The sequence below is a fragment of the Scyliorhinus canicula genome, chromosome 17 (genome assembly GCF_902713615.1).
Source record: "Scyliorhinus canicula chromosome 17, sScyCan1.1, whole genome shotgun sequence".
Lineage (NCBI taxonomy): Eukaryota > Metazoa > Chordata > Chondrichthyes > Carcharhiniformes > Scyliorhinidae > Scyliorhinus > Scyliorhinus canicula.
In genome coordinates, this window is record NC_052162.1 from 54,985,455 (window position 1) to 55,002,351 (window position 16,897).

Consider the following 16,897-nt stretch of genomic DNA (forward strand, 5'->3'; position numbering starts at 1 on the left):
TTGTACATATTAAAATGCCTTGCATAAAATATGTATTTTTAAAAATTTACCTCTTCAAAAATAAAGCAATTGAACATTAATATAACATGAAACTAGCTGAGAATTGTGAGCAGGTGAGGCAGTTTCAGTATACAATTCTTTCTTTAATGCTTCCAAACTCAAATTCTTCCAGACATCTTTATCTTCGGGTGATAAAATTGTACTGTTTTAAAAATATGAAGGATAATGGGCCGACTTTTATGAGGGGTAGGCTGTTTTACTCCGTGGAAGGAAAGTGAGCTGCCAGCTGACACAACAGGGCAAACCCACCCTCCAGCCACAAAGCACAGCCGGCGGGCTAAACAATCGGATTAGTCAGCAGCTCCAGCAGCATCGACACTCAGTAGCTTCCACTGCCAGGACTTCGAGGAGGAGCAGGAAGAAAAGTGATGGCTGCGGAGACAGGCAGGTCCTGAGCTTTTAGGGTGGGGAAGTATCAGACAGCCCAGGGAGAGGATAGAGGGGAGGGGCATATGGGTGCCAGATATTGGAGGACAGGTGGCCATTGACATTTTCGGCAAGGAGTGCCTGATGAGCACAGAACATCCTCAAATCATCTGTCCCCTTCCTTCCTCACCTTTTACAACTTGGTCTCATAAATCGGCCTACCCACTCCCACCTGCCTGCCCTTGCTGACCATATTGTGGTATGGACAATGTAATATTCCAGTCAACTCGCTTGGTAACTGACCTTTAATTATTTATAATCAATGGATAGTAGAGAACTTGAGTATTGCTGAAAAAAGATACTGGGGGTGATTTTGCGTCCACGTTCACCGTTAGTGAGAATGACAGCTTGGACGCAAAATACTGCAAGTGTCGGGAAACGGGATTCTCGCTGGCGATTTCCCGATTTTCCCCGCCCCTCACCAGTGATGTAAAGATCAACATATCATTAAAAGGCCAACCTATCACATGATCCCCTTCACCGAATGTTCAAACCTCACTGATGTGATGTCACGTCGGCGAGGTTCACAAACGCTTTATGAAGATGGGAAACATTCAAGGGGATCTCGCCGTGGCACCATCGCAAGTATTGCCCCCGGTGGGAGAGGGACATGCCTGGGAGAGGGACTGCCAACTGACCAGAGTCAAGCTGCCCAGTTTAAATTTCAAACAATCATGGAATCATAAAATTCCATAAAGTGCAGAAGGAGGCCATTTGGCCCATCAAGTCTGCACCAACCCACCGAAAGCACCCTACCCAGGCCCAGTCCCTCGCCCTAATCCCAGAACCTCACCTAAGGAACAATTTAGCATGGCCAATCTAACCTGCACATCTTTGGACTGTGGGAGGAAACCGGAGCACCTGGAAGAAACCCATGCAGACACTGGGAGAACGTGCAGATTCCACACAGACAGTCACTCAAGGTCAGAATCGAACCTGGTTCCCTGGCGCTGTGAGGCAACATGCTAACCACTGAGCCACCGTGACACTTGACAGCTTTCAGTCACCATCAAATACTCCATTCTCCATGGCAACGCATTGACCAATCAGAGTCCACTTTCCAGTCAGTCAGCACCTTCTTCTCACATGGTATAAAGTTGCTGTTTCTCCTGACATTGCTGTTGTTGCGATTGCCTTGATGAATGCAAGGTCAAATGCTCTGACAAAGTGGTTTTTTACAAACAATATTTAGGTATTTATTTAAACATGGCAAGTTGCTGATTTCAGTGGCCACATATTCACCCCACATATAAGGGGAACAGCTTGGGTTGAGCGGGAAGGCAGTGAGCTGGGTACCCCTTGCATTTTACAAACCCACCCCATTGAAAACATGTCCAGCCAGGGAGGGCCATAAAATCCAGCCTTCTGAGTCATTGCTTAAACAATATTCCATGTAAATGCCAAGACCTTAGCTGGATGTCATGTGTTATGCACTGGGAGTTGGATGGCAATCCAGGTGTTTAAGGAGAAAGTCAAAGAGTGTTGGGGTGGCTTCTGTCTGGTTTCTTTCATAGAAGTTTAGAACTGCATGAAGAAGACCTCCCACTGTCCATTCCTCATCTTCAGCTAGTGCCGACAGAGTTGGAAACTGGAGAGAAAGAGAGAAAAAGAGAGATTACTTTCATCACTTGACAACAAAACCGTTTCCAATTAGGTCCCAAAGACAAAGTAAGTGGAATATACTTTATGAGACCACAGCAGCACCTGCTAGACAAGACTTCATATGGCTGTCTAATTATTAACATTGGCTTTTTAATCATTTCATGACCATCATACCCTCTAATCTTTTTTTGAAGTACTGAGCCCCTTTAAATATTTTTGCACACCCAAGCGGCAGTCAATTAAAGGTGCAGATGTGTGCATAGCCTGTGGGATTACCTTTCATGGTAATTCACAATCATGTTGGAGGATGATTTATGACATGATTAAAGGATTTGGTGGGTAAATTGGGTTCTGGCAATAGTATGTGATATCATGTATTATCATAGAATGCCTAGAGTACAGAAGGAGGCCATTCAGCTCATCGAATCTGCACGGCCCTCTGAAAGAGCACCCAATCCCCCATAGCCCCTAGCCCCGTAACCCCACTTAGGGGCAATTTAGCATGGCCAATCCACCTAACCTGCACATCTTTGGACTGTGGGAGGAAACCGGAGCACCCGGAGGAAACCCACACAGACACGGGAAGAGTGTACAAACTCCACACAGTCAGTCACCCAAGGTCGGAATCGAACCTTGGTCTCTGGCCCTTTGAGGCAGCAGTGCTAACCACTGTGAAGCCATTAGAAAGACAGTTTCCATTTCTGCTACCAATCAGATTGCAATCTTAACTGTGCTACTGTAGGGCAAGCACGATTTGCAATCCACAAGTGTTGCACAACATGACGGAAGCTTTTTTTGTTTTTTTAATCTGATTTATTTATAAGAAATTTATAACAACAGCATGTGACTTCAAGCAGTCCTGCAAAGAATCTAGCAGCTGCTCAAACAAGAGACATTCCAATAACAGTCACCTGGCTCCATTTCAACGAGGAAGTGTCAGTGTATTATTTCATTACAATTTTTGTCATGAAGAGGAATAAAATTGGTGAGAGAGAGAGAAAGACAGAGAGAGAGAGAGACAAAGGGAGACAGAAAAAAGAGGTATCAGTATTATGTAATCCTTATACTTTAGTGGCTGATGGTGTAAAGGCAAAAGTGACCTCTCTGCTATCTTAAAAGCGGGATATAATTGGTCTGGCAGATTAGAAGGAAAGGAAGAATATATTAACATAATATATAATGATAAGTAAGAAACAAATATCTACACTTCTAAATCGCAACTATATCCCAGCTTTGTGATATTGGACTCATCACTGTGAGCATGATGCATAGTTTGAGAACATTTGGTTGTGTTTAGTTGAAAATAACCACATTTAACTAGCTGTGACTGTGCTGTGCCAGTTACTCTAATTGGATGAATACCAGATCCAAAGAAGGCCTCCAACACTTGTAAATGTCACTACCATAAGTTTACTTTTTCCTGGTTGATGTGATGCGTTGTTAAGCAGATTAATCCATTCAGTTATGTTCAGAAATGCAGACAGGTTATAGATACTGTATGAGTCCACTGATAATATATAGTTGCTTGAAGTGTGTTTTCAGTAGATATGAAATTGTGAATAACTGAAAGGTGCCAGAGGAGCCAGACTGCTTGATTTCCTATCTGCATAATGAATCGAGAGACACGAGTCAGAATTGTCAGTCTGGTACTGGCTCTGGCCTCTTACAGTGCGAGTCCATAACGTGCAGTAAAATATTAAATCATTCTATGTCCAGGCAATTGTGTGTGTGTGCATAGCCTTTTCTTTGAAAGCAATGAATCATATCTCCTCTGCATGGCCATTCCTCAAACGTGAGTTTAAAAGGTGATTGTCAGAAAGTTACCTGATTGTAGGAGCAACACAAATAGGCGTGAACCCAAACAGACATTTGTTCCCCAACCTAGGAACCCTGAAGCAAATTAGTTTCAGTTCTTGCCCTTGGCTGATATCAGCTGACTCAGCATAGTTTAAAGATCAAACCTGGGCCGTTCAGGTTCTGGTTCTGTATGGTTCATTGGCAAAGCATGTGATTCATTTATCAGGACCAATCAGAGGTAGGCAACCTCTACATGCTTTCTTTAAACAACTTGTTAGGTTTCCAGAAAGTGTCGATCTTAAAATTTAAATCTCTCATTACCTTTTGCAAAGTTTCCAAGTGTATGTGCAAACGTTGATTTTTTTTGTAAAATATTAGATGGACATAGCTCAAACAAATACAATTTATTTTTGGCAAGAAATGTATTGGTGCAATCAGAAATTGCAACCAGTGGGCAGGCAAATTTAAGGAGGGAAATCTATTTGCGTTGTACGCTGACGTACATTAATTCCCTGGGGCAGGAAATACCATGGGCCACTACCTACACAACATGCTTCAATGATATCAATGAAGAATGCCACACAGGTGTGCAGTGCTGCCTATCCCAGGAGGATTCACATTATTCTGCGGAGCACCGTTACGCAAATAAATTTCTCCGTCAAAAGTTTGTCAACCAAATGTATCCTCTTATTAAATCTTTCTAATTAACTACTTGATACTGTATACCTCTGATGCATTATTTTACAGCTTTGCTCAATCATGGTATTAGAGTGTGGTAATTAATGAATTTACACAATGTCAGACAGGTCGAGCATCCTTTATCCAAAACCCTCGGAGCCAATTACATTTCGGATCTGGTTTTCATATACCACACATAAGAACTTACATTACAAAATCAGGCCAGCTATAGCCTAAAGTAAATAACACGGTTAAAAAAGTAAGATGCATCACTGAATAATAACTCCAGCTTTCTTTTAACACGTTCACCACAAAAATTGCAAGGAAAACAATGCCAAAACATAACTAGACTTTCCACCCTAAAGGTCAATGAGATTCAAAACAGTGCGGTATTTGGATGTGTTTGGTTTTCTGATGTACAAATAAAGAATACTTGACCTGTAACTAATTTACATAAGTTATCGTTCAGTGAGAAAGGAATTTTAATAATCCCCAGTTTGTGTCACTTACCCATACAAAGTCCTCACTGGAAGTCATTATATGAATCTTGGAGATGTTAAGCTGAGATGCTGCTGCCCACTGTAGCACTGCTTGCATCTGTGCATCAACAGCAGGTGGCCTTGAGTTAAAGTTCACCAACGAAAGTTTGATTGCCCTTGGAGCCAGGGAAGTAGAGTGCTGCATTTCCTCACAGTCTTCTTGTTCTTCAGCCTGTAATGTGACAATAGGCTGATTCAGATACTCTTGTGGTTGCCTTGATGATGTTACATCCGTATATTCAACTACATTTAGTTTTTGTGATTTAGTGTTCTGAATTGTGGGAAGTTCGCCTACTCCTCTATCCTTGAACGATTCTTCTATCGTTATCGTCTGTTGGAGCTTTGGACCCTGATCTCCTGAGTCATTGGTGACTGAAAGAGGTTTTCTATATAATTCATTATTTGGAAGACACATTGGTACCTCCTTTGCAACTGATTCAGCACGACAGTGTCTACATGCTTCAACCAAGGAGGACTGGAGTATAGTTTCTGCTAGACTTTCGGCATATGTTTTATTTACTGGTTTGTGGTCTGGATCCTGCAATATCACTTCAGTTAATTCCAAGCTGGAAGAGTTTTCTTCATCACTAATAATGGACTCTGAATTAAAGGCTAGAAATGCATCCTCATATTTATGTTGGCATAATCTTTCCCGGTTTTCTTCAAACAAGCCCATTTTTGTTCCTGCTTGACCAAAGCAACTTTGGTTCTTTCCAGTGAACTCTTCAGTCTTTACATCTATCTGTGACTGCTCACATAGGTGCAGATTGTTGAAAGGACTTAAATAGTTGCCATTGCCATTGTATTTTCCTTCGTGGGGGCTTGCAATGGTTCTAATGCCAATTCCACATTCTGAGCCTGGAGTTACTGGATTTTGCTCCTCGGTATTACTACATAGAAAGTCTGCATTGCTTGCCTCTGATTTCATTGATTCCAGTAGTTTTGTGATATGGTGTTGTTCTGTGTTGGCTTCAGAGCAAAAAGACTTTGTGTCAGTGCTTCTGGCTGCCAGATCCGTATCCTGCAACTGCTCTGATGCATTTGTGGACTCAGTGTTGGTAGAGCTGGCCTGCTTCAATTGATACCGAGTTTTAAATGCATGGAGTGCAGACTGGATCATCCCTTTTACCCATCCTTCTGACATGGAATTTATCTGCTGAATGTGATGTGAATGCCTACAATCTTTGTTGCCGTTCTCAGGAGACATTTCACCTCTCCTGTTTGTGCTACGTTCTCGATGATCGAGTAAATCAATTTGGTTCAGAAAGTTAATGACTGCATCGATAATTTTCTGTGCTAATTTGTCAGCGTAATCTTGTAACAGGCTTTCTGCGCCCTCTGGAAAACTGACTCTTTGTTTATTCTCATTGTGTTCATTTGGAATCCTTTCGGTTCCCAGAATAACTGTCTCAGAAGAAAGTGGGTTCAGTTCCTCTGAAGCCTGTGTGTTCGGTTGGTAATCATTGCTAAGTGTGGCACTATCACATTGCTGGCCTTCGGGTGCTTTAGGATTAATACTTTCTCCGATGATGCTGCAAATTACATGCGCAGAAGAAAAGACAATACCGGACATCAAATGGCTAAAATAATCCAGTACCGTTTCTTTACCTTGGCATGAATTCTCCGTTGGTTCATTTTTTGAAGTCGGAAACTTTGACTCCAAGTTCTGCGACCTCTCCTCGGGCACCTCAGAAATTCCTGAGGTGTCTTTTCCATTAAATTCTTGAGACAATGATCGTATTAGCTTTCTCATAAATTCAACCTTTTCCTCAGGGTCTTGATTCTCCTCAGACAAGCAGAAATTGAAGGTATCCTTGGGGGTTGGTGGAGGGGGTGAAGGAAGGAATTCTTTTGCCAAACCTCCCTTGAGCTTTCTAGTAAAACTCCGCTGACTGCCACCCAGCTGTGGCCTGAGTGGTGTCGGTGGAGGGGCATCAGGATAGTCCAGTGAATCCTTCTTGGTGAATCCAAATTTATCAAACACGAGTTGCTCATTGTCATGATCATCGAATTTCTCTTTGTCTGATACTGATAATTGCCTTTCCCTGCCTGGGGTAGAGCCATCCAAATATTGTTGTGATACTTTGGGTAATTGTTCAACTTGTTCACCATCAGCCAATGGCCTGATTCCAGTACATGATGAATTTACTGTGTTTCTTGTAAAATGATTAATTTCATGTGGAAAGATGTCAGATTTGCTTTTAGGTGATTCATGAGCATTTGTACTTTCGTTTTCAAACTGCTGCATTTGGTTTTTTGTCACCATCCTCCTCAAGCTTGCTTCCCTGGCACTGTCAGAAATTACTTCATGGGTCAATCTCAATGCGTAACTCTCCACAACAGGAAGTACTGTAACCACTATTTCTCCAGACTGGTTGGCAATTAAGGACTGTGAAATGCTCTCAACAAAGGTCTCTTCCATTCGACTCTCAACCTCCTGAAAAGAGGTCTCAATAATGCTAGAGACCTCTCTGCTTGCTAGATCGGTTATGCCATAGTGTTGAATATCTTCCCCCTCATCTTTAGATATGTCATGGTTCTTCTCGCCTCCTATTCCTCGGCTTGCACTAGGATTGTCCTGTGATGGTTTGGGCAATTCATCACAACCTGTAAAAACTTGATTCAAATGGGAATGCTGGATGTTATCATGAGAGAGCATGTCTGATGAAAAATGGTCTTCCATGGGTATCCAGACCTCTGGCTGTTCCACTGTGGTTTCAATCCCCTGGGGAGCACTGTCCTCCATCACTGTGCTAAGGATTTCATTCGACATTAACTCTGCATAATTAGAAAGTACTTCCAAGAATTGAGATCCGCTGGACCATGGAATGTTGGAAGGAGTTCCCACAACTATGTCTGCTGTTGTATTTGGCAATGGAACGTCCTCTGCAAGATTACACACTGTAGCCTGTGCAGGACTAGAGGGCCTTTGAGAAACTAACTTCTGCTGACACAACTGCTCTGATGTTGGAGGATCAGTACTGGGAAGAGGTGGAGTATTAACATCAGTAAAGGAAGTATTATGAATGCAAGTATTGATATCGGGAGCAGCCACTTGTAGTCTTTGATAAGTATTAGCATCAGGAAGAGAAATATCAGTCGCAGGAACATGCGGTGATTTCTCTGGACTCTGACTGTTGCTATCAGATAGATTTCCGGTAATTGCATGGATTGCATGCTCGAATCCCAACGCATATTTTCTGAGGCTGCAAAACACAGAACTACTGTTGTAGCTGGGAGAGGGGGACAGGCACATTACTCCTTCTGTTGAATTCTGCTATTCAAAAAAAAACAAAAAAAACATCAACCAATTTAGTCATGTACTACAGTTAAAAAAAAGATCAATTATATATAAATTATACAGGGGGGGTGGTGGGCGCACGAATCCCGCCACGCCACTCAGACGGCGGGCCGCTGAATCTCTATCCGCCAGAGAATCAATGGCAATCATTCTGGCATGGTCCCCGCGGCTCTGGTCAGGGGCCATTGAAAGCGTTCCCCCCCCCCGCCGATTCTTTGTACACAACGGGCCAAGTGCCCGCCGAGACCCGCTGGCATCGTTTACGCATGGTCCTACCCGGCGGACCTCTGCATTCTGGCTGCGGGGGCTGTCCTGGTGGAGGGGTGGGAGGGCTGACCCCTGTGGGGGGGGCGGGTGGCCTCCATGGTGGCCAGAGAGCAACTGATTGACGGGCGGGCTCATTCCGGGGGTGGGCTATGTTCCTCCGCACTGGGCCCTTGTAGGGCTCCGCCATGTTGCCCACAGGCCGGCGTGGAGGTGGCAACCCATGTGTATGTGCGAACCTGCGCCAGCCGTGGCGCGCACAGCACTCCGGCGCTGTTCTAGCCCCCTATAAAAGGGTGAATGACTGGGCCTGGAGGCTCGTTGACGCCAGCGTCAACATGTGGCTGGGATTTTGGAGAATCCCAGCCAAAGTCTCAGTCCGGTTGAATGAATGTAAAGCAAAGGTTTAAGAACGCATTTTTGGTACATTCACACAAAATTAACTGGAAAGACTTTTTTCCTGGGTGCTTTGAAATGTCCTTGAGACACCAAGGAGTGAAAGCAAAACCTTCTAGATTTACAAAATTAAAGGTAATTTCAACAAAAGGCCTTAAAAGTAATATTTACGAATGCTTGAAGTCTAAAATTCCTCTCCCTAATCAGTTAATAGATCACATTCTTAAGGGAATCCTTATCTGGGTTTAGCCCCTTGCTTAGTTTCATTGTTTCTAATTCTCAGCTGAGACCCCCTTGATTCGTTCAGGAAAGTGCCAGTCACTTAACAGGTGATTGGTTAATTACACATTAATCAATTACTCCAAATTTATTAGCATTCCACGATTCTTGTCCCACGTTCAAACTCCCTACATCACGTCAGGTCTCAATTATGCGATTGTTTCAAACTCGTTGAATGTACCCTCATATCAGTAAGAGTACTTGGAGTACATTATTCATAACATTTGAGACTGTCATGGACAGTATTCAAAAGATTAGCCAATTTTATAACTTACTCATATTTCTACAAATTCAATAATTTTCAAGAATCGTTTTATGTTCCAGAACATTTTAACTAATATTTTAAAGGACCCCTCTCTATAATTGTTGAATCCAACATTGGGTATCTGTTATTTTATATAAATATGGACTGGAGAAGGCTATTTAGTCTCTACAGCATGATCTGGTTCCAGGCTGTATGTTAATTCTGCCATACCACAAGCCAGGGATTAAATATGAGACTTGCCCAGTCTAACTGGTTATTTGAATCAGGTGAAACATCAAAGAAGCTTCCAGATTTAACGCTGGTCACGATGTGATCTCATTTTTGAATGCAGGTGGGCAGCAAGATGGCGCAGTGGGTTAGCCTTGCTGCCACACGGCGCCGAGGTCCCAGGTTCGATCCCGGCTCTGGGTCACTGTCTGTGGAGTTTGCACATTCTCCCCGTGTTTTCATGGGTTTCTCCCCCACAACCCAAAAGATGTGCACACTCGGTGGATTGGTCACACTAAAATGCCCCTTAATTGGAAAAAATGAATTGGGTCCTCTTATGTTCTTATTTTCTAAATTTAAAAAAAACTTTTTGAATGCAAGTAACAATAAATAGCATCCAAATCATGGAATAATATTTTCTGGTATTCAATCCCAGCTATCTGCTTTTCTTAATCTATTTAAGAACAGAAGTTTAGTTAGCTAAACCAGTTTAACCTGTTTATTTTTAACATTCACATGAAATAATCAAAGATAAGATTGAATTTGGAAATACAACTTGCACATTCCATTACTATGTTATTCGGTGGAAAGGCCGGCGTGGAATTGGCTGCTTCAGCAATATTGAAAATGATAATATTTTTCTAAGCAGCAGCATGAAGGCTGGCATGAATGCAGCAATTTTATGATTGCCAGTGATTTAACAAGTTCTTTGTTCATTTAATAAAAAATATTTTATTCAGGAATTTTTATAAACAAACATTTGTCATTTGGCCGTTCAGACAATAGCGGAGGAATTTGGTTGGGTCAAGCTGGACTGTTTACACATCAAAGCCCATGGAAAGATAAGAAGGGATTCCCTCGGCAGAAAGGGTACAGTATTAGGCCAGAGGATGTTTGTACCATCCCGCAGACAGACCTTTATACAAAGATGGGCATGCGGGACAATCACATGTGCATGCCTCACATTGACCAGTGTGATGATTCCTGGGGCAGTCATTTGACATTGTTACATGCACATCACACGTCTATCCCGAATGCAATGGTAATGTTGTTGTGCTTTGATACCAATGCTCAGCCATATGTGCCAAGCCATATTGAGTAAAATATATCCATATAACCACTGTCACCACTAGGAGTAGTTTTAATTCTTTCAGAACATGGGAATGAAGAGGTTTACTGTGTTTGACACCCCCAAATTCCAACAGCAGCTTAGTCAACTTTGAAGAATTTAAAATCTGCAAAGAGGTGCTGAAAATTATAATACTATAATAAAAATTGTCACAAGTAGGCTTCAATGAAGTTACTGTTAAAAGACCCTAGTCGCCACATTCCGACCGACGCCTGTTCGGGGAAGCCGGTACGGGAATTGAACCTGTGCTGCTGGCATTGTTCTGCATTGCAAGGCAGCTATTTAGCCCAGTGTGCTAACCCAGCCCCTAAATTTCAGGATTGAGCAGGTCTGAGCCCTGCATTAACCTTGTGGGCTACCTTCAATTCCGGCACAGGCCTCATGACAGGATTAAAGCCTCTCTGTTCCAGCCGCATAGAAGATGAGATTTGGACAATCTTATCTCAGTTGCTAATTCAAATACAGCAAAAAGCTGGACTGTTATTTGTACCAAGTCATTGATTTTATTCAGAAGCACCATAGGGTTAGTTGAAGTGGGCAACAAGAATCATAAAAGATCTTTCAAGATTTTGATACAAATGCAATATTTGAGCAGACTGCAGAGAGCTTAAAGGGCCGGGATTCTCCGACACTGCGCCGGGTCAGAGAATCCCTAGGGAGAGGAGCAAATCCCACCCCGCCACACCGACGCCAGCTGCCCTATTATCTGGCACCATTTTTCGGGCAGCGGCGGGATTCCTGCCATGCTGGTCGGGGGCTGTTGACAGTGCCCCCCCCCCCCCCCCCCCCCCCCCCTGGCGATTCTCCCGGCCCCGTTGGGCTGAGCGGCTATCCAGTTTTGGCCAGTCCCGCCAGGGCTCTTACCTCACGCACGGCGGGACCTGGCAGGTGAATATGCCTGGGCGGTCCGTGGGGGGGCGCAGGGGATCTGACCCCGGGGGGTCCCCCACTTTGTCTAACCCACTTGTTCCATGGGAGGACTTCTTTTCTCCATGCCAGGCCCCTGTAGGGCTCTGCCATATTGCCCGGGGGCCAGTGTGGAGAAGAGAACCCCCGTGCATGCGTGGAAAAACGCCGGCCATTCCACACATGCACAAGATCATGCCGGCCTTTCCGCGCATGCGCAAACTCGCGGCGGCCCTTCAGCACTGGCTGGAGCGGCGCCAACCCCTCCGCCGTCCACCTAGGCCCCAAAAATTCAGAGAATTCCTTACTTTCGGAGGCTATTGACGCCGGAGTGATTGGCGCCGGTTTTCCCGCCAGCCTGGGAACTTAGTCCCCAGAAGGGAGAATCCTGGCCTTTAAACCTCTGCATGTAATCAGAGATATTACTGATCTGGCAATGCTTGCTAATAAGAGGCCTTACAAATTGGAAAAGTGTTCCCAATTAATAAGATCAACATCTCAAGAAGCATTAAAATCCTCTCCTTTAACAAAGAATTTATGCAAGGAGACAAGCCTTCTGATGAGCTACTTTTGCGAGCTTTACAATTTACCTGTAAACCATCTGTTGTCTCCTCAGAATGCTTTTGTAACCCTTTGATTAAAATTACATCATCTTCTTTTAGGTGATGCAGTTGGATAGATTCCATCAGCTCATGCAGTTCAGGGTAGGTGGAAGTCACTTCCTAGATGAGAAAGCATGAAGAAAGTCAAAGTAACACTGTCTGTGTATCAAAGAAATTGCAGAGAATTCTAATTATGAAATCCCAGTTAGGCCTCAGGCTTTGGAGTGAAAGACTGGATCAGAAATGTGGTTGACAAAGCTGAAAAGCACTCTCCCTTAAAATGTACTTAATTTTACTGTAACTTAACCATTTTACAACTGATGAGTCGGACAATAATTTTCTGACCTCAGATCATCCTAAAGGGCTTTTCAGCCAATGAGGTACTTTTGAAGTTTAGTTACTGATAGGATGCATAACAGCCAAAATCATGAGGGGAGGGGTGTTGTGTTCAATGTTTTGTTGTCGAGCAAGGAATCTGCAGGACTGCTGATAACTTGTCCAAATCAAGATTTTCTTAATGCACACGTGGCAATGTAACAATCAGATAAAGGGCAAGTTATCATGGAGTTTCTTTAGACTCCCCTGGAACTACCCCTATGCACGACTGTCCTCATGTACGTATTACAATCTTCTCAGGATCATCGGATCTGCCCTGGCTTATATTTGAGTGCCCTGTCACGTGACCACTGTCTCGAGACAGCATGTTGGATCTGTACCGCCATCTGCTGGTTAGAGGTTGCACCATCAACTGTGTACAATATTGTTTACAGGCATATCACCACAGGAGGCAGACAGAGAAATTGTTCACACTCGTAAAAGGATCAAGAACGAGAAGGCACAGATTTGAAGTGATTGGTGAAAGAAACAAATGTGATGTAAGGAAAAAAATGTCACACAGTGAGTGGGTCAGGTCTGGAATGCACTACCTGGAAGTGTGGTAGAGGCAGGTTTAACCGTGGCATTCAAGAGGACATTAGATGAGTTCCTGAATAGAAACAATGTGCAGAGGAGAGTCAATGCATCCTCATTGTGCACCAGGCTTAGCCTGATCCAGTTCAAGGTGGTCCACAGGCTCATATGACTGTGGCCTGGATGAGTAGTTTTTTTGAGGTGGAGGACAAGTATGGGCGGTGTGGGGGAAGTCTGGCGATCCATGTACACATTTTTTGGCCGTGCCCAAGGCTGAGGGGATTTTGGCAGGGATTTTCAGATGTCATGTCAGAGGTCCTGGAAGGGAGGGTGACTCCGAGTCCCGATATGGCAATATTTTGGAGTGTCAGAAAATCCGGGAGCCAAGGTGGGTTTGGGGGGGGGGGGGGGGGGGGGGGGGGGGGGGCGGTGGCGGAAGCAGAGACAGGCCGACTTTTGGCTTTTGCCTCCCTGGTGTCCCGGAGATGGATTTTGCTGGGATGGAGGGACCCGGGCCTCCAAAATCGGGGGCTTGGGTCAGTGACATCGCAGGGTGTCTTAGGCTACAGAAAGTTAAGCTCGCCTTAAGGGGTTCGCTCGGAGGTGGCAGCCGTTCATCGACTTCTACAATGAGTCAGCGGGGGGGGGGAGGGGGGGGATAAGGGCAGGGAATCTAATGTATGGGTAGTTAGGGTTTAGGGCTGGGAGGAGTTGGGTATATTATTGTAGGATTTTTGCGTGTATTGGAGCTCTGTTGTTTAAAATGCTAAAATTATAAATGCCTCAATAAAATATTTTCGAAAAGAAAAGAAACAATGTGCATTGGCACAGGGAAAAGCTAGGGAAATGGCACAAAGTCATGGTGCTCATTTGGAGAGCCAGTGCAAACAGGATTGGCCAAATGGTCTCCATCTGCACCGTAATCATTCTGTGATTACACGTCAGGTGGAACTTCGGTTGAAATCACAGCTGAAAGACAGCACTGTTAATAGTACAGCACTTCCCTGCCAAGGCTCTGAAGTATCAGCTTAGATTATGTACTTCAATGCTTTTCTGGAACTTGAACCCATGACTAGTGACTCAGGCGAGTGCTAGCACTGAGCAACGGCTGACACTTGATGGACAAACATCTCTGTACTGTCAAGTTTTGTCTTCCTATCACTTTTGATTGTAGTAATCTTCTCAGTTTTAAAGTAGGTGTCCTTGGATTTCACATCCAATTAAAATACCCATTGCATGAATGTCAGGTACCAAGTTTTCATACGTCTACTGACAGATATGCCATCAAAAGTGAAAGTTTAACACATTGGATCAAGCAACTGACAAATCAGGTAGAATGGTGTAAAGAGATTGCTGAAGTGTGCATTTGAAGCTTTTAGAATCATAGAAGTTACAGAGCTGAAGGAGGCCATAAGGCCCATCGAGTCTCCAGTGGCCCTTGGAAAGAGTATCCTACCTAAGCCCATATCTCCACCCTATCCCCACACATCCACCCCATCCCTGCAACCAGCTAACCTTTTTGGACACGAAGGGCAATTTATCTTGGCCAATCCACCTAATGTGCACATCTTTGGACTGTGGGAGGAAACTGGTGCACCCGGAGGAAACCCACGCAGGCACAGGGAGAACGTGCAGACTCCGCACAGACAGTGACCCAAGCTGGCAAACAAGCCTGGGACCCTGGAGCTGTAAAGCGACTGTGCTAACCACTGCACCACTGTGCTGCCCTACTATGCTACCATGCTGCCCTGCCGCCTTTAAATAACTGTGAGCTGTTGGAGAGGTCGTATAGGGAGAAGGACAAATTTATCTTCTGTATAATCAAAGCACAACCAGTGGCAAAGGAAATGGCTGCTATTATCATTGAGGCTTCCATTTCCTTTTAAACTTGGTCACAAATTGCTGCCAACAGTACAACTTGCTTATCGTCGAACCTAGCATTTTCTTCTGTCTGTGGACTGGCGGAATTCTGAACTCACTGGCATAGTGCAACTTTTAAATCCTTGGTTTGAAAGGAACCTTCCTTTAATGTCAAGGGAAGGCCAGCGAGGGACAAGCTTGAAGTGATTTTGCAGCAAGTGTGCAAATCTATAAACCGACCAGATCTGGCACAATATTAAATTGGTCTCAGCCCAGCAGAAGTTGATTTGCAGTGCAAATAAGGCACGAAAATGACAAGACTCATCATTGCTGAGCAGTTCTTTTCGAAGAGTTCAAACTTTCCCCGATGGTAACATTGAACGTTCTTTTGAAGCAGCATGAAGTTCTTCTGGCTCATTCATTTTACTCAGGTTCTGTATCCCAACATTTGTGTTGTTCTCTTTTCTTTTTTTAAAAATTTAGAGTATCCAATTCTTTTTTTCCAATTAAGGGGCAATTTAGCATGGCCAATTCACCTACCCTGCACATGTCTTTTTGGGTTATGGAGTTGAGACCCACGGGGAGAACCCGGGTCCTTAACCCCGTGAGGCAGCAGTGCTAACCACTGCGCCACTTTGCCGCCCATGTTAAAGCCAATGTTTGCAGCCTGTCAGAAAACCAGTAAATCCAATTTGACTTGAGCATCTGTTTCTGCCATCAGGTTACAGAAAACCCAGCTAACTACATAAATGACTAGCAATCTGGGTACAGATGCCATTATCTTGGAATCAGAATTAAAAGGACAGTATAAAAGAAGCTATTGATGCTTTTATAAATCTGAGCTTGAAGAACTTTTTAGCCATTTATGAGATTTGATTTGATTTTCTATTCTTTTCTGGAACAATGTGACTCTGAGCACCCCCTCGTGCAGCCTTCCATTCACTATTTCCGCCTGGTAACATGGGCAATTATCAGAAGCTGGGCAAGTGGCATAAAAAAGCTGAGAATTCACCAATCACCCTGAATATAGAACTGATGGAATACGAAGAAAAAGAGTTTGGTTTATTGTGAGGGGTTTGCCATGATGTGTCATATTGATCACTCTTAACGCAGTGCACAAAAGTACAGTTTGTAATTGTGGTGGTGGATTTAAAAATGACTGATTGTAGACTGCTGAAGACCTGGGTTTTTTTTTTAAAAGGATGCTGGGCTTCCCTTGACCAATGAATTCTCATCTTTGGAGTTTTGCTGGACCTTCCATCAGTTTGGAGCCTATTGTTAGTCTGTGGGTACATCTCTGGTGATTTTTGGAATCAAGTAGGAATCATCACCACGTCAACATTATTTTCCTTTTGGTTTAACAGACTGTGCCAATTTCTCTGGGACAGGAATGTTTTTTAAAAAAACAACTAGTTAATGCAAGCCGATTTGGAACATCCTCACAGAAATGACTGCAATTAGTGGGTGGCACAGGAGCACAGTTTTTTTAAAATCGAACAATTTTAATGAGGTATTTTTGGCATTACAAACAGCAACAGTATAAAAACAATGTACAAAGAACAATAAACATAGTCCAAACACCGACTCCCATCTCTCCAAGACCCGCCAATTTAACCCCCTATTCTACGCTACCCTAGCCCCACCACCTCCCCCCCCCCCCCCCCCCCCCCCCCCCCT

General features: G+C 43.9%; 1 protein-coding gene across 3 annotated transcripts in view; it reads right to left on the bottom strand.

Annotated features, from left to right (window-relative positions):
* Nucleotides 1-1,657: 1,657 nt before the first annotated feature.
* The window catches only part of si:dkey-171c9.3, a 57,195-nt gene continuing 41,955 nt past the window's right edge, over nucleotides 1,658-16,897 (bottom strand). For 2 of the 3 annotated variants that reach the window (XM_038775896.1, XM_038775898.1), the window contains 3 exons: nucleotides 12,440-12,571; nucleotides 5,074-8,379; nucleotides 1,658-2,074 (listed from right to left, as the gene is read on the bottom strand). In XM_038775896.1, coding sequence (XP_038631824.1) covers nucleotides 1,913-2,074; nucleotides 5,074-8,379; nucleotides 12,440-12,571 — 3,600 coding nt within the window. In that variant the 3' untranslated portion in view covers nucleotides 1,658-1,912. The remainder of the gene's footprint in view (nucleotides 2,075-5,073; nucleotides 8,380-12,439; nucleotides 12,572-16,897) is intronic. The other variant, XM_038775897.1, reaches the window with a different exon arrangement.